This window comes from Peromyscus maniculatus, chromosome 20, assembly GCF_049852395.1.
Source record: "Peromyscus maniculatus bairdii isolate BWxNUB_F1_BW_parent chromosome 20, HU_Pman_BW_mat_3.1, whole genome shotgun sequence".
NCBI lineage: Eukaryota > Metazoa > Chordata > Mammalia > Rodentia > Cricetidae > Peromyscus > Peromyscus maniculatus.
Genome location: NC_134871.1, coordinates 73,286,835 through 73,311,923, shown reverse-complemented (window position 1 = coordinate 73,311,923; position 25,089 = coordinate 73,286,835). Strand labels below are relative to the sequence as shown.

At 39.8% G+C, this 25,089-nt stretch overlaps 1 protein-coding gene across 4 annotated transcripts; it reads left to right on the top strand.

The window, feature by feature from the left end:
• Gtsf1 (gametocyte specific factor 1) lies at window positions 1-21,610 on the top strand. 4 transcript variants are annotated; one of them, XM_006981794.4, is made up of 9 exons: window positions 1-95; window positions 1,918-1,962; window positions 5,465-5,565; window positions 12,549-12,675; window positions 13,247-13,330; window positions 13,796-13,859; window positions 16,791-16,885; window positions 17,688-17,721; window positions 21,509-21,610. In XM_006981794.4, exons 2-8 carry the CDS (start codon window positions 1,947-1,949, stop codon window positions 17,702-17,704), a joined length of 504 nt encoding a protein of 167 aa, XP_006981856.1. In that variant the 5' UTR covers window positions 1-95; window positions 1,918-1,946; the 3' UTR covers window positions 17,705-17,721; window positions 21,509-21,610. The 4 variants fall into 4 exon arrangements, with proteins under 4 accessions (XP_006981856.1, XP_042121046.1, XP_042121045.1 ...); XM_042265112.2 differs by having other exon boundaries at window positions 64-171; XM_042265111.2 differs by lacking the exon at window positions 1-95 and adding an exon at window positions 873-936.
• Window positions 21,611-25,089: the final 3,479 nt, after the last annotated feature.

Below are 25,089 nucleotides of genomic sequence, written 5' to 3'. Positions count from 1 at the left end.
CCGCCCTGGCATCAGGCCAGGCCGGAAGTGGGCGTTGCCGGGGCCTGGGTGTGAGGCGAAGTCGAAGTCGGCGGTGGGGAGAGCGTCTGAGTGAGGTAGGAAAGAGGAAAGGTGGTATGGCCTTGGCCTGGTCAGCCCCTGGAAGCGGTTCACGGGCGGGATACCTTCAAGGTAGTGTCCTCCTTACTCCCCAGACGTGAGCCCTGGTCACCGCCGCGGCGGCCATCGTCCCCTCGACGCCGGCCCGGCGGCACCTTTTCTACCTTGTTTTCAGGGTAACCTCCTCCCCCTTGCCTGCCCCCTTTTCCCTCTCGTTGTTTGACTCTTCTCGAATCTAGGGACTTTTGTGTAGAGGGAGAGAAATTACTGCTTTACCGAGATCTGCGATTTTTTTCAGGGTTCAAATAGTGGCTTCAGATTCTCACTTTTTCCAGTTCACAGCAGCCTAGTACCGAGGAAAAGAAATCGAATCACCTGTTAACAGTTTGATGGGGAAGTAAGAGACAGCTGGATGATGTTATAAATTCCAGCGCTCTTGACCTACTTATAGTCAATGTGCTTTCTGGGAAAGAACAGGTCGACTGCCTAAGTTGCTGAATACTGCGTTCATCACTCTTATACCTTAAAGTAAAATTTAAAAAAGTAATGCTTGATTCGTCCTTCCAAACCTTTTTTATTTTTAACAAAGTATGACATAATTGTAGTAGAGGTTCCAAAAGGTCAAGATAGTTTAATCCAAACATGAAGAATAATTTTCAGATAGTTTCCCTAGTGATTGTCATTAACAAGTGGGCTCTGCAGCAAAGCACTAAACTAGAGTTCAGCTGATCACCTGTATTTCCTAACAAAGGTTCTAATGCTGCTTATGTCATAGAATGGGGAGAAGGGGTGTGGAATTGTGTGAGAGGCCAAAGGAGAGCTTGCCTGGAGACAACTGTATGTGCATCCAATTTTCAGAGGATTCCTATGGGAGTGGTTATATACAAGATTAGTTTTCCCATAATATTAAGTGAATTAAATCAGTGTGTAATAGAGCTCTCCAGTAAAAGAGAATTCAAACTGAGACGTTTTCTCTTTTAACGTTTTTCATTTCTGTTATAATTGTTCTTTTACGTGTTCTCTATGAGTTCTTAAATTCACATGTTCCCTCAGTATAGAGAGAGAATCAGTGCTGACTGGAGTAGTACTCATCTTGCCATTGTGTAAGAAATGAGAGGGACAGAGTGAAGCATTGCTAGAAAGGGAGAACATTGGTATGACATTTTCTGATCACATTTAAGAAAAATCATCAAATAAGATTTTTTTTTATTTTACATGTGTTTGTGTGCATTTATGAGTGCACTATGGGCATGCATTGCCCACACAGGCCAAAGAGGGCATTTGATCCCCTAAAACTGCACTTGTAAGCTATGTAGGTGCTGGGAACCAAACCCAGATCCTCTGCAAGAGCCCCAGAGCTCTTAACCATTTAGCCATCTCTCTGGCTGGAAAGAAAAACTTTAAAGTAGTTTATCTGAAATTTTAAATAATGGTGTTTTATGGCTTCAACTTACCCCCTATTGCTAATGTTAAATAGCATCAAACTCTAATAGCAGGTGAACAATGGCAGGCGTTGTAATTCCACTTAAAATACTTTGCTGTGTTGTCACTTGAATGTAGTTTAGGTCAGTAGTCATATTTGGCCCGTTTGTGGGCCCTAGATTTTATTCCAAGAGTATGAATTATGTGATGATGCTAAAATTAGTCATAGGAGTAAAGAATGCTTCAAAGAAGAGAGATGTTTGGGGAGGAGGTCGTGTACTAAGGGTTTGTTTTATTGAACTTGGGCAGCCTCAGTTCCAGGAATGACTCTACATTTTAGGGCTGCCTTTTGATGCTCCTCACTTCTGATTCTCTGAACCATGTTTTTCCCTCTAGCACTTGAACAGGACTCCTTTGCCATCAGCATGGAAGACACTTACAGTATGTACTACTTGCTGCTTTTAGAAAATAATACATCATTTATGCATAGTTTGATGCCTGACTAGACTGTATGTTATGAAAAATTCAGATTTCTCTGTGAAATGCTGAGAAAGAAAGGTCTATGTGGTGTTGAGGTATAGAATAATTCAAATTTTAGGACTGGAGAGATGGCTCAGTGGTTAAAGGCAGTGGCTACTCTTTCAGAGGACCTGGGTTCAATTCTCAGCACCTGTATGGCAGCTCACAACTGTCAGTAACTCCAGTTGCAGGGGATCACATACATCACACAGACATCCATGCAGGCAAAACACCAATGCACACAAAATGAAAATAAATCAATGTAACACAAATCTTAAAAGGTCTTATAAAACCAAACCCAGAGCCAGGTGTTGGGTTAAAGCTGGAAGATCAGAGAAATGGAACAAGCCACAGCTACCTCACCTTGCCAATTCCTCAGCTAATCCTGTTTCCTCATACTGGAAGCCTTTGAGTCCTCATCCAAATGGATCTCAGCTGAACTGCTGCTAAAAGCCTAAAAGCTTAACCAGCTCTAGTTCCTGGTCCTCACGCCTTGTATACCTTTCTGCTTTCTGCCATCATTTCCTGGGATTAAAGGCATGAGTCACCATGCCTGACTGTTTCCAATGTGGCTTTGAACTCACAGAGATCCAGATGGATCTCTGCCTCTGGAATGCTAGGATTAAAGGCATGTGCTACCACTGCCTAACCTCTATGTTTAATATTATGCTGTTCTGTTCTCTGACCCCCAGATAACTTTATTGGGGTGCACAATATATCAACCACAAATCATTTTTTAAAAATTTTTGTTAAAAAGAAATACTCAAATTTTAAGAAAGACACTTTAGTCTCCAGCCATATCACCCTGAACAAATTGGTCTGAAACAAAACACTTTAAGTAATTAAAGAGCTATGAGAACCAGTTGTAATGGGATGCACTGTAATCCCAACTCATAGGAGGCTTAGTCAGGAGGATCATAACTTCTAGGCCAGCATGGGCTTCACAGCAAGATTATCAAAAGACAAACCAACAGGCCAGTTAGATGGCTCAGCACTGAAGTGTTTGCCATACAAGCCTGATAGCCTTAGTTTGAGTTCGGAAATCATGTAAGAGAGAAAACTGACTTCATAAAGTTGTCCTCTGATCTACACACACACCATACATACAATAATAAATACAAAATTTTTACAAGACTGAACTGTAGCTCAGTGGTAGAGCATTTGTATAGCATTCTTAAGACCCATAATTTGGTCACCAACACCAAGATAGATAGATGGATGGATGGGTGGATGGGTAATGGATGGATATTTCTTTTCTATGTAGAACAGAGCTGACCTAAATTGCCAGACCAAGAAGTAAAGCATATGGTAGTTCTCATTATCAACTTTGACTCATACTCTATATGGGCAGTTATAATTTGTGTGAATCATAGAGTGCTCCATTCTGTCAATTGCTGACATTTGCTAGTGATGGAATGGATTAAATGAAGGAAAACTAATAAGAATTTCATCTGTGAATGCTCCCTGGGTGTTCTGAAGCTTCAGAAATAAGATTGCAGCCTAAGAAGAGCTCAGTTGGCATAATAAGCATGCCAGTCCTCTAGGACTTGTTCCTCCCTGTTCGTTCTGTCCTTCAGATAACCTTTCAGGCTCATTTGCATCATGACCATGGTTAGCAATTTATTCCATGTTTACCACTCTTCCAGTGAAACTGTCTGTTTCAATTCCCCTCTGGTTTCTTATTTTCATTGCAGTCTTCTGGTTTATAAGCTGCTTATCAAAGGTGAATTGTTTATCTTTTATCCTTACCTTCAAGGGGTGGCAAGAGTGTTTTATTAGGTTGCCTTTTGCTCTCAGAATGTACTTAGCCATTTAATTTTGTTTCCTAAACCAGGCTTGTTATTATTGGGAGCACAGCCAAGGCAGCTTGGATAGCCTAAGGGCAGGGTTTTCTGGACACAGCAGTCCACGCCTACAGTTGTCTTAGCTGTAGGAGACTCTGTCTTTGCAGTATATTGTAGAAGTAACCATCTTATTAAATAAGAAACACAGAGCCGATGTAAAGATAAAAGCCCAAGAGGTCAGAGCTAAGAGCCTTACCCTTCCTGCATCAGCGATCCTCTTCAGCCAAGAGAGACCTACTTCCTGTGTGTTTGTCTTTATATAGACTTTCTGTTCTGCCTTCTCATTGGTTGTAAACCCAACCATATGACTGCCTCATCACTGCCTGTCTATACAGACCTCCAGGTCTTCTGTGGTTGGTATTGAGATTAAAGGTGTGTGTCTCCAATGCTGGCTGTATCCTTGACCACACAGAGATCTACCTAGCTCTGCCTACCAAGTGCTGGGATTAAAGGATTAAAGTATACCATGAACGTCCAGCTCCGCTATGGCATACTATTAGCTCTGACCCCCAGGCAACTTTATTTATTAACATACAAATAAAATCACAATCCAGTACAAATAAAATATCATCATAGTATATTGTTATTTTTGCTGGCTGGTTTAGTAGTCATTAGATTAAGGAATTTTTTTTCTCATCTATGTTCCAAAATATGAAAAGTAAAATTATCTGACAAAAGTAATGAGATCATGGACAAGAAAACTAGAACAACCAGTACAACATAAAGGAGTAAAGCAAAGAACAGATTGGGGGAAGCTCTAGTTATCACTACTTCCATAGAACATGCTATTGAAACTCTATGGCTATCAACTTGTTTACTAGAAATAGACAAGGATGCTAATTATCCTCAGCTTTCCATAGGGCCAGCTGGATTGGGAGAGTAGAGTTCCCAAGTGCAGTGGGCCACAATGGTTATTGGTACACCAACAGTACATTCCACCTTTGGTGGACTATTTGAGAAACCTCAGTTGGAGTAGCTAGAGAATAGAAATGACCCCGAATTGTTACCTTTAAGAAAAGAAAAGGAAGAAAAATACTTTGGATGTCATTTAACATGTTTGTTTTATAATAAGAATGAAAACTATATTCAGTGAAATGTGAATGAGACCTCAACGTGCCATTGTTGGTACTACTGTGCTTAAGAGTCAGTGATAGCACAATTTTATTTTCTCAGTTATCATTTAGTCACAGTTTGGGGGGGGGGGTATTTTTTGTTTGGTTGGTTTTTTGGTTGTTTCGTTTGGTTTTGGGTTTTTGTTTGCTTGTTTTGTTTTTGTTTTTTTTTTTGTTTTTAGACAGGGTTTCTCTGTGTAGTCCTGGCTGTCCTAGAACTTACTCTGTAGACCAGGCTGGCCTCAAACTCAGAGATCTGCCTACCTCTGCCTCCTAAGTGCTCTGGGATTAAAGGTGGATGCCACCACTGCCAGGCCAGTCACACTTTATTTTAGTCAAAGTTTTCTTTAGACTGCCTTATTCTTTCACTAAGGATTTATTGAAAACATTAATATACCTTAAAGGCTACTATAGTTTTACAGGATCCTATTATACATTATACTTACTGTATTTTTTTCTCTCTTTCAGTCGACTCCCTGGACCCTGAAAAGTTATTACAGTGCCCCTATGATAAAAATCACCAGATCAGGGCCTGCAGGTTTCCTTATCATCTTATCAAGTGCAGAAAGGTAGGGTATTATTTTCATAAATATGACCTTTCATGCCACCTTGAGTTCTTCTGAAGAGCCAAGCTTTATAGGCAACAAATTGTTTAACATAAATATTTTAATTGAATGCCAGATTGTTTGGTGATTCTACCTTGTTAAGTTCCAATATTTACAGATGTCTTATTCTTTGAAGTTTATAAATTTTTGTCTTTTTTTTCTTTCTTCTAACTATCAACAAAGCATTGTTTATAAACAATATCTCTAGAATCTTATCCTTTGGAAAACAGAAGAATCACTAATTTTTTTCCTAGTAATGAGAAATCCCTCTTACCTTACAAATTTGATGTGTTCTTTATTCTGATAAGTACTAAGTACCCTATTTTTTAAAAATATTTTTAGATTTATGTATATGGGTTGGATATATATATGTGCACCATGTGTGTGCCTAGTGCCCGTGGAGATTTGAAGAGAGAGGGTATTGGATCCCCTGGAACTGGAGTTAAAAAGATAGTTCTGAACTACTGTGTGGGTGCTACAAAACAGACCTAGGTCCTCTGAAAACACAAATGTTTTTAACCACTGGGTCTTCTTTAATCCCTCTTTTACATTTCTTTCTGACTTCAAGAAAGTATTCTTCCTAAAAGTAACTCTCCAAGTTTCAACATCTTTTTTTATTTTTTTTAATTTATGTATATGTATGTCTGTCTGTGTAAGTTTATATGCACAATGTACACAGAAGTCCACAGAGGCCAGAAGAAGGCATCGGATATCTTGGAACTGGAATTAACAGACAGTTTTGAGCCACCATGTAGGTGCTGGGAACTGTAGTTAGGTCCTCTGCAAGAGTAGTAAATACTGTTAACCAATGAGTCTTCTCTCCAGCCCCAAAATCTCTTTTCTTTCTAATTTGTTTTCTCTCTGCTTACTTCTTTATAGACTTAGATAATATAATGTACTCTAGTCCTCTGTTAATTAAAAAGTACTAGCCAAGCAGTGGTGGTATACAACTTTAATCCCAGCACTCGGGAGGCAGAGACAGGTGGATCTCTATGAGTTTGAGGCCAGCCTGATCTACAAAGCAAGTTCTGGGATATCTAGAGCTGTTACACAGAGAAACCCTGTCTCAAAAAAAAAAAAATACATAAATACTTTTATAGGGTTGTTAGAATACTGATGTCAGAGCTGGAGAGATGGCTTACTGCTTTTCCAGAGGTCACAAATTCTACCAACTATATCAGGCAGCTCACAACTTCCTGTAATTCCAAATCTAGGGAATCCAGTGCCCTCTTCTGGCTTTCCACAGGCACATGTACTCATGTGCGCATATGCACACAAAGACACACACACACATAATTAACAAAGTAAGATCTTGGGGGTTGGAGAGTTGGCTCAGCAGTTAAGAGCACTTGGCTCTTCCAGAGGTCCTGAGTTCAATTCTCAGCAACCACAAAACCATGTAATGGGATCAGTGCATGAAGACAGAGCACTCATATACATAAAATACATGAGTAAATCTTAGGGGAAAATGTACTTCAGTGGTTTTTAAAGTAAGATATTTAAAAAAGAAGTTTTTTAAGATTTATATTTTTTGTATGTGTTTTGCCTACATATACATATGTGTAACACATGTGTACCTGGTGCCCAAGAAAAAAATTTGTAAGAAGGCATCAGATCCCCTGGAACTGAAGTTACAAATAGTTGTAAGCTACCATGTGGGTTCTGGGACCAAACCCAGGTCTTCTGCAAGAGCAGTAGTGCCCTTAACCTCTGAGCAATCTCTTCAGCTCCTAATTTTTTTTTTAAAGAATACCAGTATTAGATACAGATACCAAAAAAAGGTTAGTATTTAATCTAAACTATATATAATTAATATTTAATATTTTTAAAAAAGTATCTAGGGCTGGGAGTGTAGTTTAATTTATAGAATGTTTACCTAACATGTATAAAGCCCTTGGGTTCAATCCCTTGCACCACATAAAACCATGTGTGATTTTTTTTCAAGCCTATAATTCCAGCACTAAGGAGGTAGAGGCAAGAGAATCAAAAGTTCAAGGTTACCCTCAACTATATAGCAAGTTGAGCTTGCTAGTCTGGGCTACATGAGACTGTCTCAAAACAAAGAAGCACACAAACCAACCACACATAGTGGCACACACCTATAATCCAGACGTTGTAATCAGGAAGTTGAGGCAGGAGAATTGCCATGAGGTCAAGGACAGGTAAATTATATAGTGACCTCCTGGGATATATGATAAGACCCGGTCTCAAGGAAAGGTGGTGACACATGCCTTTAATCCCAGCACTTGGAAGGCAGAGGCAGTCGGATTTCTGAGTTTGAGGACAGCCTGGTCTACAGAGAGAGTCCCAGGACAGCCAAGGCTATACAGAGAAAGCCTATTTTGAAACACTCCTCCTCTTCCCTGGCAAAAAAAAAAGACCCTGTCTGAAAAAACTAGGTGGAAAATGAAGAAATGATTCAGCAGTTAAGAGCACTTGTTTTTGCAGAAGACTGGGTTTGATTCCCAGCATCCACATAGTGGCTTACAACCATCTGTAACTCCAGTTCCAGGGGATCTGACCCACTCTTCTGATTAAACACACATATGATGCATATACATACACACAGACAAAACATTCACACGTATAAAATTAAAAAAATAATTAGCTGGGAATGGTGGTTTATGCGTTTAATGCCAGCATTCAGGAGGCAGAGGTAGACAGAGATAATCTATGAGTTCAAGGTCAGCCTGGTCTATAGAATAAGTGCCAGCCAGGTTAGCCAAAGCTGCATAGAGAGACCCTGTTCCAAACCAACCAAAAAAACAAAAAAAAAAAAAAAAAAAAAGTAGTGGAGGCTGGAGAGATGACCAGCAGTTAAGAGCACCTGTATTGCTCTTTCAGAGCACCCAAGTTCGCATTGAGTGGCTCATAACTGCTCCAGGAGAACCCAACACCTCATACACATTTAAAATAATTAAATTTAAAATTTTTAAGCTATTTTCCTTAAGTGGATACGGTGGTGCATGCCTGTAATCCTACCACTTGCAGGGGTAAAGCAAGAGGGTTGCCACAAATTCAAGTCCAGTCAAGGCTGTATAACAAGACCCTGTCTCCAAAAACCTTTGCTTTTAATGTCTAACATGCCTTATGTAAGTAATGGAGACTGTGTTTTATTTTTCTTTTCATTTTTTGTGGGGGAAAGGGAAGGCAGTACTGGGAATTTAATTTAAGGCCTCACATCAGAGGAGTAAGTGCCCTTACCACTGAGCTGTGTTGCCTGCCTTTAATTTTGAGACAGGACTTACTGAGTTGTCCAAAGTGACCTTGAACTCACAGCCCAGGCAGACTTTGAACTTTTCATCCTCCTACCTTAGACTCCTTATATCTGGTATTATAGGCCTGAGCCACAAACTGCTTTTTTTGTTTGCTTGGAGTTGTTGGGGAGTTTTTTGAAGTAGGGCTTTTTGTAGCCAAGGTTGGTCTCAAGTCACTAGTTAAGGATAGCCTTTACCTTCAGATCTCCCTACCTCCACCTCCCAATGCTGGAATTGAAGGTCTATGCCACTATAGCTGGCTCCAGTTTTCTTTGTGTGAGTGTGGTGTATGAAGTGTATGTGCATATGTGTGCACAGAGGAAGCTAGAAGAAGGTATAGGGTGCTGCCATCTATCACTCTACCTTATTCCTTTGAGACAGAGTCTCTCCCAGAACCTGGAGCTTCTTTTGTCAACTAGGTTGGCAGCCAATAAACCCCAGCAAGTTACCTACTATCTTTGCTGCCTACCAGCACTGGCTGCTTTACAGGCATGCAAGACCATGCCCAGTTTATTACTGGGTGCTGTTTTGCTGCTGGGGGGCCAGCCCCCAGCAGCACAGGGCTCAAAGGGAATCCAGAGTCAGCATGTACTAAGACTTTTTTTACCTGAGGAGGTTAGGAGGAAAGACACTCATATTCTCTTGGTTTCCTTCTTTATTCTTCTGTATTCTTTATTCTGTGTGTTCTATATTCTCTTTTCTTATCTGTATTCAGAAATGTCCCTTCTGTCTCTCTAGATGTTTTCCTCCTTCTTCTAACTCTCTTGATGTTCTCCTCCTGATTCTCCATTCTTGATGTTTTCCTTCTAACTCATTCTTGATGTTTTCCTTCTAACCCATTTTAACTCTTATTCTTGATGTTTTCCTTTTAACTCAATTTAACTCTGTCTTTATTCTTTTCCTTACAGCTTATATACCCCAGCAAAATCTTTCAAGCAATATAAAAATTACAATGTGGTTACATTCTGTTTTTCAAGTGAATGACTATAATGAATACAAGTAAAAAAAAAAAACAGCATGTTTTCCATATCCTTTACATCATTAAACATTTTACATATTACAGGTGAAAAGTAACTTATCCCAAGAACCCACGTACATTCATACCCAAGCAACTTGTTATAGATTAACTGTGTAGGCAAGCAAGGTATTCTTCTTAGCCAGGTGTTTCATTGGCAGGCTGTGTTTTGCAGTTACAAAGAAAGGGCCAATTACTTTATTATCTTGAAAGGTATAATCTTATAAAGAATCTTAAAGAAATTATAAACCTAAACTTTTATACATGAAAATCAGTCAGCTAGCTCTACTTTAAATCTTTAGAGTGCATACCCACTCATCAATAGTTTTTTTATATCAGGAGAATGAGGGCAGAAATTGGTGTAAGAAATTAATCATCACCTTTGATTACCAACCAATCCTAGCAAGAAAGGCACATCAGCTAATGATTGATAATTGGGCTGCTTTGTTCTTGTTCCCTGACCTTAAAGAGTTCCTCACTCAACTATGTGCCTTTCTAAAACTTTAGATTATCTTCTTGGGTTTTTCATCTCAAAGCTATTTGACAAAAACATCTTAGTCTAACTTTAAGTTATTTTCAAAGCTTTGTTTCAGCTATGATGACTCCAAAACCTATGAACACATCTTCTAACATTAATGTTAAAAAAATTTAAACTAGCTGGGCTCCTAGGACTCAATTGTTTTTCTTAATCATTAACCTAAGCCACAGTCTATACAGCTTCTCAGTAGAAACTCATGTGTTGTAGCAGTGTGACACTTCCTTGTTTTATTTTTTATCAAAACTCTATTTAAACTAATATTATCAGCTAGACAGTACAGTTTAGGGAGTAATCATCTTCATAATCACAGGTAAAAATGCCCAATGGAACGGGGTGTTTCCAGGAAATAAACACACTACATTACAAACAGTGGGGATCTCCCCATACCCATTCACACCATGCCAGATACCAGAGAAAGATAGCAGAAGCAAACATGTAAAGGCACAGCAGAAGCAAAAGACATTCCAGGGTCTGTGGTCTTGAGGCCATGCCTATCCGAGATTCACCTGTCAGGGGTTGCCCCCTGAACTTGATCCTTGACCTCCTGAACTTGACCTTGAATTTTAATTGCCACCTGCTGCTCCTCTGATATAGCCACCAGCAGTGCTGGAATCCAAACCAAGCCTCTCATGATTGCTCAGTAAGCAGCAATCTTAACCAGTAAGCCATCTCTACAGACCATGCAAATTTCTTAGTCTTTCATTTTTTTCCAGCCTCCTTCTCACTAGTTTTACATTTTGAGTTTTGTTTGTGATACATCTTTAAAACTTTTTATTGACAAAAGTTTTTCATACAATATATTTTGATTGTGTTTCCCTTCCCCTGATTCATCTCAGATCCTCCCTACCTCCCTATCCATCCAACTTTATGTTCTTTCTCTTTAAAATAATAATAAAACATTTTAGCATGTATATGTTTATAAGTATGTGTGTGCCACAGTGTGCTTGTGAAAGAAAACAACCTGTGAGAATCAGCCCTCTCCTTCCACCATATAGGTCCTGGATATCAAACTCAGGTTGTCAGACTTGGTGGCAAGCTCCTTGACCCACTGAGACATCTTATTGCCCCTCTTTTTTTTTTTTTTTTTTAATATGTGTGTGTGTGAGAGAGTACCCACAGAGACCAGTAGAGACTGTTAAATTCCTGGGAGCTGTAGTTACAAAAAAAGGCCTCCACTTTGGGTACCAGAAAAAAACTCAGAGCCTCTGGAAGGATAGCAGCACTCTTAATGATCCACTGAGACATCTCTTCAGGCCCTCATTTTCTTAAATTTCTTAATTGCTGGTACATTTGTCATGACATTTAGGTGATAATAAATCATTGGGGGGCGTTAAAACAAGGTACTAGCCCACAAAGTGCTTATCATTTGGGTTTTTCCTAAGTGAAATAGATGAAATAAAGGTTAAATTGTTCACCAAGTAGTGGTGACATGTGCCTTTTATCTCAGCACTTGGGAGGCAGAGGCAAATGGATTTCTGGGTTCAAGGCCTGGTCTACAGAGTTCCAGGACAGCCAGGGCTGTACAGAGAAACTCTTTCCCTAAAAACAAACAAAAGAGGTTAAGTTGTTCAGGACCTCATTTCAGGCATCAATACTATAAGTAAGTGTCCCTGTGTTGGTCTGAAAAATCATTAGCTTGTCTCTGCAGCTCCCTCTTTCCCAGCACTGTCACATTGCAATAGCAGGGTCCTGCTGCAGTGCAGGCTGTGTTTCATTGTTAGTGTTGATCCTGAATGTCAGCTTTCAAAGACACCCAGAGGGCTCCAGCATTGCAGGCTGTGCTCTCTGACAGACGGAGAAGAGATGGCTCATACTGACTGCTTTGCTCTTTATAAGCCACTAAAATCCCAGTATGGGGACGGGGCCAAGGGGAGGGTAATCCCTACAGTCATAACCAAAAGGTTTGCATTTTGACGCTACTGAGATAGTAGCTGCATGGTCTATGTGGGTGATAACTAATTCCCTCTTAGGTTTCTGTGATGAGTTGCCCACCTTGGCTGAGTGTACCCACCACAGCTGAGACATAAAAACTTGCTGAGGAATTACACAGAGCCATTTATAGAAAAAGGCTGAGCTAGTTTCCATGGATTTTATGATATCTAAAAAATTGATAGATCCCTTAATTTTGATTACACAGAATCATCCTGATGTTGCAAACAAATTGGCTACTTGTCCCTTCAATGCTCGGCACCAGGTTCCCCGGGCTGAAATCAGTCATCACATCTCAAGTTGTGATGACAAGAGCTGTATTGAGCAGGATGTGGGTAAGTCTGACTAGCTAAAATGTTCCAGTACTGGGGGTTAGCCGGTCAGTTTGTAGTTATGCTAGGCTTTCACCATTTCAAAGGAACATTTTTCCGCCTTTGAGATGGTTATGTCATTGTAGCAGTGGGTTGTTAGATTCTTATATAGGTCAGACTGTTTTCTACTATTATAATAAATCATCTAAAAATAAAGTTCTTGAGGCTGGAGATAGAGCTCTGTGGGTCAAGCTCTGTAGGTTCCAGCTCCTGTGCCAGAAAAATCATAGGCATGGTTGGCACTAACCTGTAATCCCCAAACTCAAGAAATGGAGCAGGAGAACCTGAAGGTCAAGGTCATTTTTTAGTTTAAGACTTTGTCTCAATAAATAAATAATCCTGTTATTGCCGAAAATATGGTAATGGTCTTTGTTTCTGCTTCTTGTTCCTGTCAGCTTCCATCCTATCCATATTTAGAAACAAAGACTCAATAGGCTACCCCGCAGCCTTTAAAGGCCTTAAATCCCTTAAACAGAATAACCTAGCTGGTCCTCCCACTCTGCCCTTTTTATGTCAAATCTCTGTTGTCTTGCAGTCAACCAAACCAGGAACCTTGGACAAGAGACTCTGGCTGAGAGCACATGGCAGTGCCCTCCTTGTGATGAAGACTGGGATAAAGGTGAGATGCCTCTACATTTTTTTCTTCACAAATTTAAATCTCAGATCATTTGCTTAAGACAGAAGGAAGATTTTCTTTTTTATGAGCATACCATGTTGTTTGGAATGCCGTATTATTTTTATTGGGCCACAAAATGAGCACATTTGTATCACTGTGCAGACACATAGAACAGCCTATCCCACTTGATTAGAAGAAGCATTTCTTTACATCTGTTTTCCCCATAAATTCTATTGTACCATCTGTGCGTGATTGTTACTAGGCACAATTACTATTATTTATGGCTCTTACGGTTTTATCCTTCAGATGTTAAATTCCTGCTTCTGTATTACTTGGACAGGGCACTCAATCAGTTTTCACTTATACCCCTCAAAACCTAGCTGTGTTATTTCCCATCTAACAAATTCAACTAACATGGATTGGTGTTTTTTCTAGTAGTATCACAAACTGTTTTGTTTCCTTTGGCAGATTTGTGGGAACAGACCAGCACCCCATTTGTTTGGGGCACAGCCAACTTCTGTGGCAACAACAGGTAAATTAAATGATCTTACTCTCATCACTACCTCCCCAAATCCAAAATTAATAATAATATTATTAATAAATAATAGAGTCAGGTGCCGTGGCACACACCTTTAATCCCAGCATTAGGGAGGCAGAGGCAGGTGGATCTCTGTGAGTTCGAGGCCAGCCTGGTCTACAGAGTGAGTTCCAGGACAGCAAGAGCTACGCAGGGAAACTATCTCAAAAAACTAATAGTAATAATGCAAGTACCATCTTTCCTTGATGAGGATTCATGGTCATAACCTAGTACAAATACTGTTTGGTGAGGGTTTTTCTTTTCTTGCTCTTTTGAGAGAGATGGGGGTGGTATGTGAGGCCAGAAGAAGTTGTCAGAAGTGTGTGTGTGTGTGTGTGTGTGTGTGTGTGTGTGTGTGTGTGCGCGCGCGTGCGCGCGCGTGTATGTGTATTTTCCTTTGATCCTCTGGAGGCCACAAGAGGTTGTCAAATACAGGAGCTGGAGATAGGGGTGGTGCCATGAACGCTGGGAAGCAAGCTACAGTGCCCTACAAGAGCAGCAAGTGCTCTTAACTGTTAAGCCTTACTTGTTCTTTGATCCATAAAATCATGGACTTTATACCGGAAATATAATACTACTATTCTAGTCTAATAAGAAAAGCAATAGTGCCTGATATTCTTGTATTTTAACTGTTTGGGGCTTTCTTCTTTGTTGATATTTTTGCTGGGTTTGCATTGTTTTAAGATTGAAAAAAAAAGTTCTCCAGTTATACTACTTAGACAATTTTAACCCTAGATCACCAATAGCTGTGGTAGGGAACAAATCCTCTAGCTGGTGAGAATGCTCAATGAGTGCAAGCATTTGTGACTATGCCTGACACCTGAGTTTGATCTCCAAGACGCACATAGTGAAAGAAGAAAATAGGCTTATGCAAGTTGTTCTCTGACCTCTGCATACACACTGTGGTGTGCACACTCATTCACACACAGAGACACAAACAGGATTTTTTCTTTCTTTTTTTTTTTTTTTTGGTTTTTCCGAGACAAGGTTTCTCTGTGTAGCTTTGCACCTTTCCTGGATCTCACTCAGTAGACCAGGCTGGCCTCAAACTCACTGAGATCTGCCTGGCTCTGCCTCCCAAATGCTGGGATTAAAGGCGTGCACCACCACCGCCCAGCAGGATTTTTTTCTAAAAGTTTTTTTCAAAGGAGATTGGAGGGATGACTTCAGGGATTAAGAGCACTTGTTGCTCTTTAAAGGACCAGGTTTAGTCCCCACACCCACATCAGCCAAACCTACAACTGCTTATAATTCCAGATCCATGGAATCCACACCCTCTTCTAAGCTCTGTGGACCCCAACACACATATGCACATACACACGTAAATATTTTTTTAAAGATTTATTTATATATTTTATGTATATGAGTACCCTGTAATACACATAAACTCTTCGGTTATATACATATATTCCTGCATGCCAGAGGAGGGGATCAACTTGAATTATAGGTGGTTGTGAGCCACCATGTGGTAGCTGGGAATTGAACTCAGGACCTCTGGAAGAGCAGCCAGTGCTCTTAACCACTGAGCTATCTCTGTTCAGTCCGTAAATATTTTTTAAAATCCTGAAAGTTCTTTGAGATTAGGAAATCCAAAGTATCTAATGAGTAAGAAAGAGAATATATCTCTTATTACTAATACTTTGTATCCAATTTAGAAGTCAGATTTCTCATTATATCAATAATTTGCCTTAGAAGATCAAGTTTCAAATACAAGTGAGACCATTTCAGGGTTAGAAAATAAAGGAATAAAATGCTATACTTTATTTTTCCCTAAATGCTTAATTTTTTATTTTTAATTATGTGTATGTGGATATGTGCACATGAGTGGATGTGCTCACAGAGGCTGGAGGTGTCAGATCCCCTGGCTACCTAATGTGGATGCTGGGAATCAAACTCAGGTCCTCTGGAAGAGTAGTACATGCTCTTAATTGTTGAGCCATCTCTCCAGCACTCATAAAATACTTATTTTTTTATTTCTTACTTACTGAGGTCAGTTAATAAATGCATATTATTTTTAGTCAATAACAAAAACTTAGATTAATTTTATTGGTGGCAACTTTAACTTCGGTTCTTAAAAGATTTATTATAGGAGCTGGAGAGATGGCACAATGGTTAAGAGAACTGACTGCTTTTTCAGAGGACCCAGGTTCAATTCCCATAACCCACATACTGTCTCCCAGCTCTCTGTTACTCCAGCTCCACGGGATTCCCAACACCCTCCACTGCCCTCTGTAGGCACTAGTCACACAAGTGATGCATATGGGCATACATGTAGATAAAATACTCATACACATAAAAATAATTTATAAAGAGATCTGTTGCAGCCAAGCATGGTGGGAAACAGCTTTTATTCCAGCACTGACACTCAGGAGGCAAAGACCAACAAATCACTGAGTTTGATGGCAACCTGGTAGAGAGTTCCAGCCAGTAATAGACACACCTTTCTTGTTTACAGGAGTGGGATTTTATATCATGCTACTGACCAGTAGATGTCATTGTGTTTATCTCAATTTCTATAAAATGTAAATGGTTAACTCTTTTGTTATTGTTTTGTTTTGCTTTTCAAGACAGGGATCCTTTATGTAGCCCTGGCTGTCCTAGAACTCAATTTTTAGACAAGGCTGGCCTTTAACTCAGAGATCTGCCTACCTTTGCCTCTCAAGTACTGGGATTAAAGGTGTGTACCACCACACAGTTAATTCCATCATAATGCACATATGAAATAAGGAACATTCCAGAGAAATGGTAATCATCCTAAGTGCAAGAATATTTTGAAAGAACTACGCTTGTGTGGTTCTTGTTTTCCCCACTTAAAAACACATTTTGATTGTCTTGTGTGTATGCCTGAAGAATATTGATGATGACATCAAATTATTTCTTTTTTAGTCCTGCAAACAACATAGTTATGGAACATAAGAGTAACCTGGCTTCAGGCATGCGAGTTCCCAAGTCTCTGCCCTATGTTCTGCCATGGAAAAACAGTAAGTCACATAGAGGTCCAAGTATTCTTACTCTCTTCGTGGTGACAAAACAATTGGTTTGATTATTGTGGTGTGTCCAGCCTGATGCCGAAAGTAAGTGTGACTGTAGATTTTGTGTTCAAAGCACCTTACTTACTTCACAGTACTCCTATGCCTGGTTACAAACAAGAAATTAAAGCTGGGTGTGGTGGTGCATGCCTTTAATCCCAGCTCAGGAAGCAGAGGGAGGTGTGCCACCACTGCCTGGCAAAACTGCTTTCTTTTCCCATGATTCTCAATGGAATTCAATCATTAATTTTGAATTCTGCTTTAAGATTATTAACCCATATGTTCTAGGAATAAGTAATTTGTGTTTATGCCAGGCAGACGTGGTGCACACCTTTAATCCCAACACCTGGGAGGCAGAGGCAGAGGCAGGTGGGTCTCTGTGAGTTCCAGACCAGCCTGGTCTATAGAGCAAGTTCCAGGACAGCCAAGACTACACAAAGAAACCCTGTTTCAAAAAAAAAAGTAATTTGGGCTGGAGAGTTGGCTCAGAGGTTAAGAGCACTGGCTGTTTGTCCTTCCAGAGGTACTGAGTTCAATTCCCAGGAACCACATGGTGGCTCACAAACCATCTGTAATGAGATCTGGTGCCCTCTTCTGGCCTGCAGGGACACATGCAGGTAGAATACTGTATACATAAATAAAAAATATGTATCTTAAAATCTTAAAAAAAAAGTAATTTGTGTTAATAAGCACTGAGGGTGGAATGAATTTCAATTGACATGGCATACTTATTTTGAAATGTTTATTCTCATAGATGGAAATGCGCAGTAACTGAACATCTTTCTCAAGTAAGTATTTGTTTCATTCTACTATCTCTTCAGATGGTAGCAAGATTTAACTGGACATAAAGCAATTTGATTACAATTTTCTTTCAGATTTTCATACTAAATTAAAGCTTTGTGTGTATGTGTGTTACATATCAAATATAGCCTCTATAATGGCTTTACAGGCTAATGAATAGGCATTTACTACTTAAAATTCTGTTACCATTGTTACCATGCTAAGTTCTTTCCCCTAATGTTAGTACACACTGCTTTTTTTTTTTTTACATCAGAGTTGCAATCTAGATCTATCCTGCCTCTTGTAATGGACTAAGATAAATCAAACAGCTGTGCCTCACTGCTCTGCAATTTTTTTCTCTATACAGTACTGTTTAATTCTCATTTTTTAAAAAATTTATACTTTTTTTAATGAGTATTTAAAAGTTTAAGGTCTCTTAAGAGTCTTGCACTGTTGATATTATCTAGTAGTTTAAGTGCAGAACCTCACAAAAATACCAAAATCCTTTACTTTTCCCAGATGAAACCTTTCCTGAAGGCCCTTCTGTGGGCTCGTGGTAGAGCGAAGCTTCGCTGTCTTGCCTGAGGTTGCCCAGCCCTACTACTGGTGGCAGGACTTTAGGAAGGCTGGGACAGGATTCTGTTTCAGCTATCTTGCAGATAATCCTTCAGCGTGTATTTATCGAATGAATGAGTGATTGGTCTGTTGCTGTCCAGTCCCCATCTAAACTGAAGCAGATGAATCTGTGGTAGGGTTCATTTTGTACCAGACCTAATATTTTCCTCTGATAAGTTAGAAAAGCTAGATGGAAACACCCAGCCAGGCATGGTGTCACACAGCATTCAGAGAATTACAGGCAACAGCATCTCTGAGTTCAAGGCCAGACTGATCTACATAGCAAGCTCTAGGACAGACAGGACTACGTAAAAGCCCTGTCTCAAAAAAACAAAAAATAATAATAAGTAATAAGTTGTTGTTCGAATCTAGATGGTCTTTTAATAAAAATCCCAGAGCCAGATATCAGGGTAAAAGCTAAGAGATCAGAGAAGCAGAACAGCCAGCCACTAGTTCTTACCTCTACGAAATCCTCAGCCTAAAGAGTGTGAGTTCCAGGCTGGAGAGATGGCTCAGAGGTTAAGAGCACTAACCAGAGGTCCTGAGTTCAATTCCCAGCAACCACGTGGTGGCTCACAACCATCTGTAATGAGATCTGGCGCCCTCTTCTGTATACATAATAAATAAATAAAATCTTTAAAAAAAATGTTTAAAAAAAAAGAGAGAGAGAGTGAGTTCCTGTTTCCTCAGGCCTTATATACCTTTCTCTGCCCTGCCAAATTACTTCCTGGGATTAAAAGAGTGTGTGCTTCCCAAGCAAAGGCTTGAGATCTGAAGCGCTGGGATTAAAGGTATGTGCCACTGCTGCCTGGCTCTGTGTCTATCTGGTGGCTGGCTCTGTCATCTGATCCTCAGGCAAGTTTATTAGGGTACACAATATATCACCACAATAAATAAACTCCAGATGTAGTAGTGCACACCTTTAATCCCAGCACTTGGGAGGCAGAGGCAGGCAGATCTATGTAGGTTCAAGGCCAGGTTGGTCCACATTGTGAGTTCCAGGACAGCCAGAGCTACATAGTAAGAACCTGTCTCAAAAAAAAAAAAAGTTTTCAAAAAGTGTTAAGAAATAATAATAATAAAAGGAAGCACCATTTAGTCATTAGCAATTAGATTTATTAGTTTTTCTAGCAATTGACCACTTTTGATAGGTTCTGACCGCTCCCCCAGACAGGATTTCTCTGTTTAGCCCTGGCTGTCCTGGAACTTGTTCTGTAAACCAGGTTCAAAGATCTGCCTGCCTCCGCCTCCTGAATGCTAGGACTAAAGGTATGTGCCTCCACTGCCCAGCTTGGTAGGTTCTGACTTTAAATTGTTAATAGTTTTTCTAGCAATTGGCCACTTTTGGTAGGTTCTGACCACTCCCCCAGACAGGATTTCTCTGTTTAGCCCTGGCTGTCCTGGAACTTGTTCTGTAAACCTCAATCTCAAAGATCTGCCTGCCCCTGCCTCCTGAATGCTAGGACTAAAGGTGTGTGCCTCCACTGCCCAGCTTGGTAGGTTCTGACTTTAAATTGTTAAATGTATCTGGAAACCAGAAAATGAAATTTGGCCCCAGAAGAGACAGAGCAGCACTGAGATGTGTCAGAAAGAATACAAAGAACAGACCTGGATAAATGATGAACTTGGAATTGCTGTCTTACATCTCTCACAAGATGTCTGATGATAATACAGTATATAGCTGTCTAGTAAATAAGAAAGGCAACTCCATGAAAACCTAGAAGCTTCTCATAAGATTAAGACACGATATTCCCTTCCACTCACCCTACCCCAGACAAGGTCTCTTGATTATATAACCTTAGCTGTCCTGGAACTAGACCAGGCTGGCCTCCAACTCATAGAAATCCACCTTTCTCTGTCTCCTGGGTACTAGGATTAAAGGCAGTGGTATCTGCTGGTACTTGGCTTTTTAACTTCACTGTTATAGTGCTATTACACACTCTTACATGATGAATTTCTTTTTCTGTATAACTCCTTTTTATTTAGGACAGCATCTAGATTATTTAAACCAAGGCTGACCTCAAACTCAAGGTTCTCCTGCCTCATTAAGCCTCTATGTGTGCTGGGATTACAGATATGCACAAACATATACAGCTCTTTCTTAATCCTCTTAATAAAAAAGAAGCATTATTTATTAAACCTGTTGCAAATTTTTCAAGCTTTTAGTGGAAGGATTCAAAAGAAGTAGAAGATATGATTTCCCTTAAGGACCAAGTATGAAAAGCTGGGTGTGATAGCACAAACCTGTAATCCCAGGACTTGGGAAGTGAAGACAAGAGAATCCAGAATTTAAGATTAGCCTTGGCTATTTAGTTTAAGGACAACCTAGTTTATATGAAACTCTCTCAAAAAAGGAGAAGTGGAGAGAGGCCAGCAGATAAAGGTACTTGCTTCCAAGCCTAAAGAACTGAGCTCTATCCCTGGGATCCATGTGTTAGAAGGAAAGAACCATTTCCCAAAAGTTGACCTCTAACCACTGTGCAAGTACACACACACACACACACACACACACACACACACACACACACACACACACAATAAATTTTAAAATGTAATTTTTAAATTTTTGTTAGATTTATTCATTTATATTTTGTGAATGTTTTGCCTGCATGTATATATGGCTACCACATATGTCTACCCATGGAGGTCAGAAAAGGGTACCAGATTCCCTAGAAGTGGAGTTACAGATGTTTGTGAACCACCTTGTGAGTGTTGGGAACCGAACCTGAGTCCTCTGCAAGAACATCAAATGCTCTTAACTGCTGAGCCATCTCTCCAGCCCTGGATGAATGTATTTTTTAAGTCTTGGTACACACACATATCAATACTGTTAATGAGTAATAGATAGAGTATTTGAGAAGAAAAATACCAACATAAGTTAATTAGAATTCTTCAGAATTGTTCAAAGTAGTCAGCTGCCTAGAGAGTCAGTTCTCACTTGTGAAACTGTTGACACAAAAAATGCATATTGATGACTGTGAAGAATGTTTTTAATTCAGTTAGCAAGTTTCCGTGTACACAGAGGTACTAAAGAGGGGAAGATTTCTTGTTATTAGCAACTGTGAATTTCTGGAAGATCATTTATAAGACAGTTTGAGGGATTACAGTTGTGTGGACTGTTGTCAGATGTAGTTGGTACTTCTGAAGGGAAGTAAAAACTTTTTTCTCATTTCCTTGCAGATGCCAGACTGTGGAAGACTCTTGCTTTTTCCTGCTACCCAAGGGTTCTTCTTTTTTCTCTTTATCTAATTATAGAACAGTAAACTGTCTGTGACTTTCAAACTGGCAAGTACCTTTTTTTTTTAACTACTGAGACTTTGACTCCTCAATTATTTGATGCCAGAACCTTCTACACATTGCTGAATTAGACAGCTTGATAGTTTGGTTAAATACCTACTGCCCCAAATTAAAAAAAAAAAAATCACTTCCCATTCTAGTTAATGAAACATAATGATGTGAAATTATCATACAAGATCCATAAACTAGAAAACTTGGATTAGAAAAAGTAACTCTGATGCCGGGCGGTGGTGGCACACGCCTTTAATCCCAGCACTCGGGAGGCAGAGCCAGGTGGATCTCTGTGAGTTCGAGTCCAGCCTGATCTACAAAGCAAGATCCAGGACAGGCACCAAAACTACATGGAGAAACCCTGTCTCGAAAAAACAAAAAAAGAAAAAGTAACTCTGTATTTGTGTTCTCTGGCATATGTAAACCAAATTCTTTTAAGCATTTAAAAAACTAGACTTTTCTGAACAATACATCTCTTCATCCAGCGTCTTTGAGATGGCAATAGCTTATGTACAGCAAAACGCCCCATTCTCATTTAGATATTTTGCTGCTTGAGTATTTCCAGCATAGGGTAGGTTTTTGCTTTTGTTTTTTATCTCCCTGTGTTCTAGCTAGAAAATGTACTATCAAGCTAGCTGTGGCTTCTATATAAACAAAGGGAGGCTCAAATGGATAATTGGAGAAGGCATAGGCTTTCCACCTGTCAAATTTGATTCAGCTTAGGAATGTAAATATATGAGAGGCCCTGGTCACTGACTTCAGATGTGTGCCTAGCAATTTAGATTTCTAAATTGCCCAAAACTCTGGCTATCCTAGTACCTTGTAGGCCCTTAAAATGACATTTTAAACTCATTTTATTTCTGAAAGGTTTTTGTTTTATTTTGTTTTGTCATTTGATTTTTTTTTTCCTTTTGGATGGTGATTATATTTTGGGGGGTTTTTTGTTTTTGGTTTTTTTGGTTGTTTTGTTTTGTTTTTGTTTTTGGTTTTTACTTTTTTCTTGACAGGATCTCAAATAGCCTGCCCAAGCTAGCTTCGAACTCACTATGTAGCTGAGGATGGCCTTCATGGTTTGAGAGGCTAGGGATCAAATGTATGCTAGGCAAGCATTATGCTAAGGAGCTACATCCCTACTATCCCACCCCCTTTTTTCTCTTTTTAAGACTGTCTCGCCGGGCGGTGGTGGCGCACGCCTTTAATTCCAGCACTCGGGAGGCAGAGCCAGGTGGATCTTTGTGAGTTCGAGGACAGCCTGGGCTACCAAGTGAGTTCCAGGAAAGGCACAAAGCTACACAGAGAAACCCTGTCTCAAAAAACCAAAAAAAAAAAAAAAAAAAAAGACTGTCTCAGCCTGGTCTACAGAGCTAGTTCCAGGACAGCCAGGAATGTTACACAGAGAAACCCTAACCCAGGTGCGGTAGCTTATATAACCAGCCTTGGCAGCTGAGGCAGGAAGATTGCCTCCATGTTTGAGGCCAACCTGGGCTACATAGTGAGTTCCAGGACAGCTAAGGTAACATAGAGAAACCCTGTCTTGAAAAAAACAAAACCAGAAAAAAAAAGGGGGGGGGGGAATTACAGCAGAAATACACACCACCATCAGCCCCTGGATACTGTTTTGGTTTGATTTGGGTTTTTTGATACAATATCTCAGTACATGTATCACATTATACATGTAACCCTATCTCAAAAAAAAAAAAAAAAAAGTTTAGTTTTGGGGATTTTTTTTTGTTTAGATTTTTATTGATCTATATGTGTCTATATGTGTATGCCACATGTGTGCAGGTACCCAAGGAGGACAGAAAAGAGCATTTGATCCCCTGAAGCTAGAGTTGCAGATAGTTGTAAGCCACCCAATATAGGTGCTGGAGTCTAGTGGACTCAGGTTCTTGAAAGAGCAGCAAGTTCTGTCTCTCTAGCCCCGTAGTTTGCTATTTTGGAACATCTCTACTCCTTGGAACTTATTCATAAAACACCTGGCCTTCTGAAATGTACATAGCACTTAATATAGAAGAATGCTTACATATGTTAATTTAGGTAGCTCACAAAATAGGCTTATTGTTTTGTTTTTGGTATGGATAGTCTACATTTTATCTTTTTTGTTTATTTTGAGATTGTATATTGTATTTTAATTACAACATTCTCCCTTCCCTGTCCACCTTCAAACTCTCCCATGTATGCTTCCCCTCTCTACTTCAAATTCATGGCCTTTTTTCGTCAGTTGTTATTGCATGTATACATGTATTTGTATATACATAACCTGTTGAGTACATATAATGTTGCTTGTATGTATGTTTTCAGAGCTGTTTGGCACTAGACAACCAATTGGTGTGTTCTTCACTGAGGACAACTCTGCTACTCCCAGCTTTATTTAGTTGCCTGTAGTTCTTTGTGTAGGGTGGAGGCCTCCTGGGCTTTTCCCCTGTAGTTTGGCAAGTTCATTGGTGTCCTCTTTGTTCAGCTCATGTTTGTGCAGTCATGTTTGGTGAGACTTTTCAGATGTAGCTTTGGATGTTATTTTCTTCAGCAAACTAATAATTAAAACTACCCTTCTGTCTGGATCACAAGCTTTAACAGACTGCTTACAATTTTGGGGGACCTAAGACTCACTCATCTGGTTTCATTTGCTGGAAATGTTTGGGGTCCCCAAAAACTAGTCCAAAGAAGCAGCTCTTCTCTTTACTGCTTGTTGGGAACTGGAGGAAGGCATCTCTGGGACTTCTTGCCTCAGAACATCCTTGTCAGAGGATAATGTGAAGAATGAGAAAGACGTAAACAGTCCTCCTTTTCCATTAAAAACAAGTATTATGACCAAAAATTAAAAGTGGGCCTGAAGAGATGTCTCAGTGGTTAAGAGCACCAGCTGTTCTTGCAGAGGACCTGGGTTCAAGTACCAGCACCCACATGGCAACTGTCATCTAGAAATCCAGTCTCAGGAGATCTGAGACCCTCTTCTGCCTTGCCTTAGGCACTTAATACACATGGTGCACAAACATGCATGCAAAATACCCATACATATAAAACTTTTCTAATAAAATGTTTTTAAAAATCGGTAGCTGTTCAAGTGTAGATGATAAGTGATGCTTAGCTCTCCTAGTAGCAGTACCTGAGCTGAAGAGGGAAAATATTTAAATTTAACTTGAAATGATTCCCTGCAGTACCCTTTCACTTGAGAGGCGGTGGCCACAGCATCTACCACACTGGCATTCTCAGATCCTTTAGCTGTCTTCCTCATAATTCATACTAAGTTTCATAATAGGTAAGAGCTGAAGGGAGAGCTTTTTACTTTTACATTTTGTTTTGGTATTTACCACTGGGTGTGGTCCACATACCTGCAGTCTTAGCATTTTGGAGGTAATACAATAATTTTTTTTTAATTTGATTGAGAGGGCAGGTGAGACACGATCTCTCTATGTAGCCCTGGCTATCCTGGAACTTACTAGGTAATAAGTTCTTTTAAAATAAAAATCGGG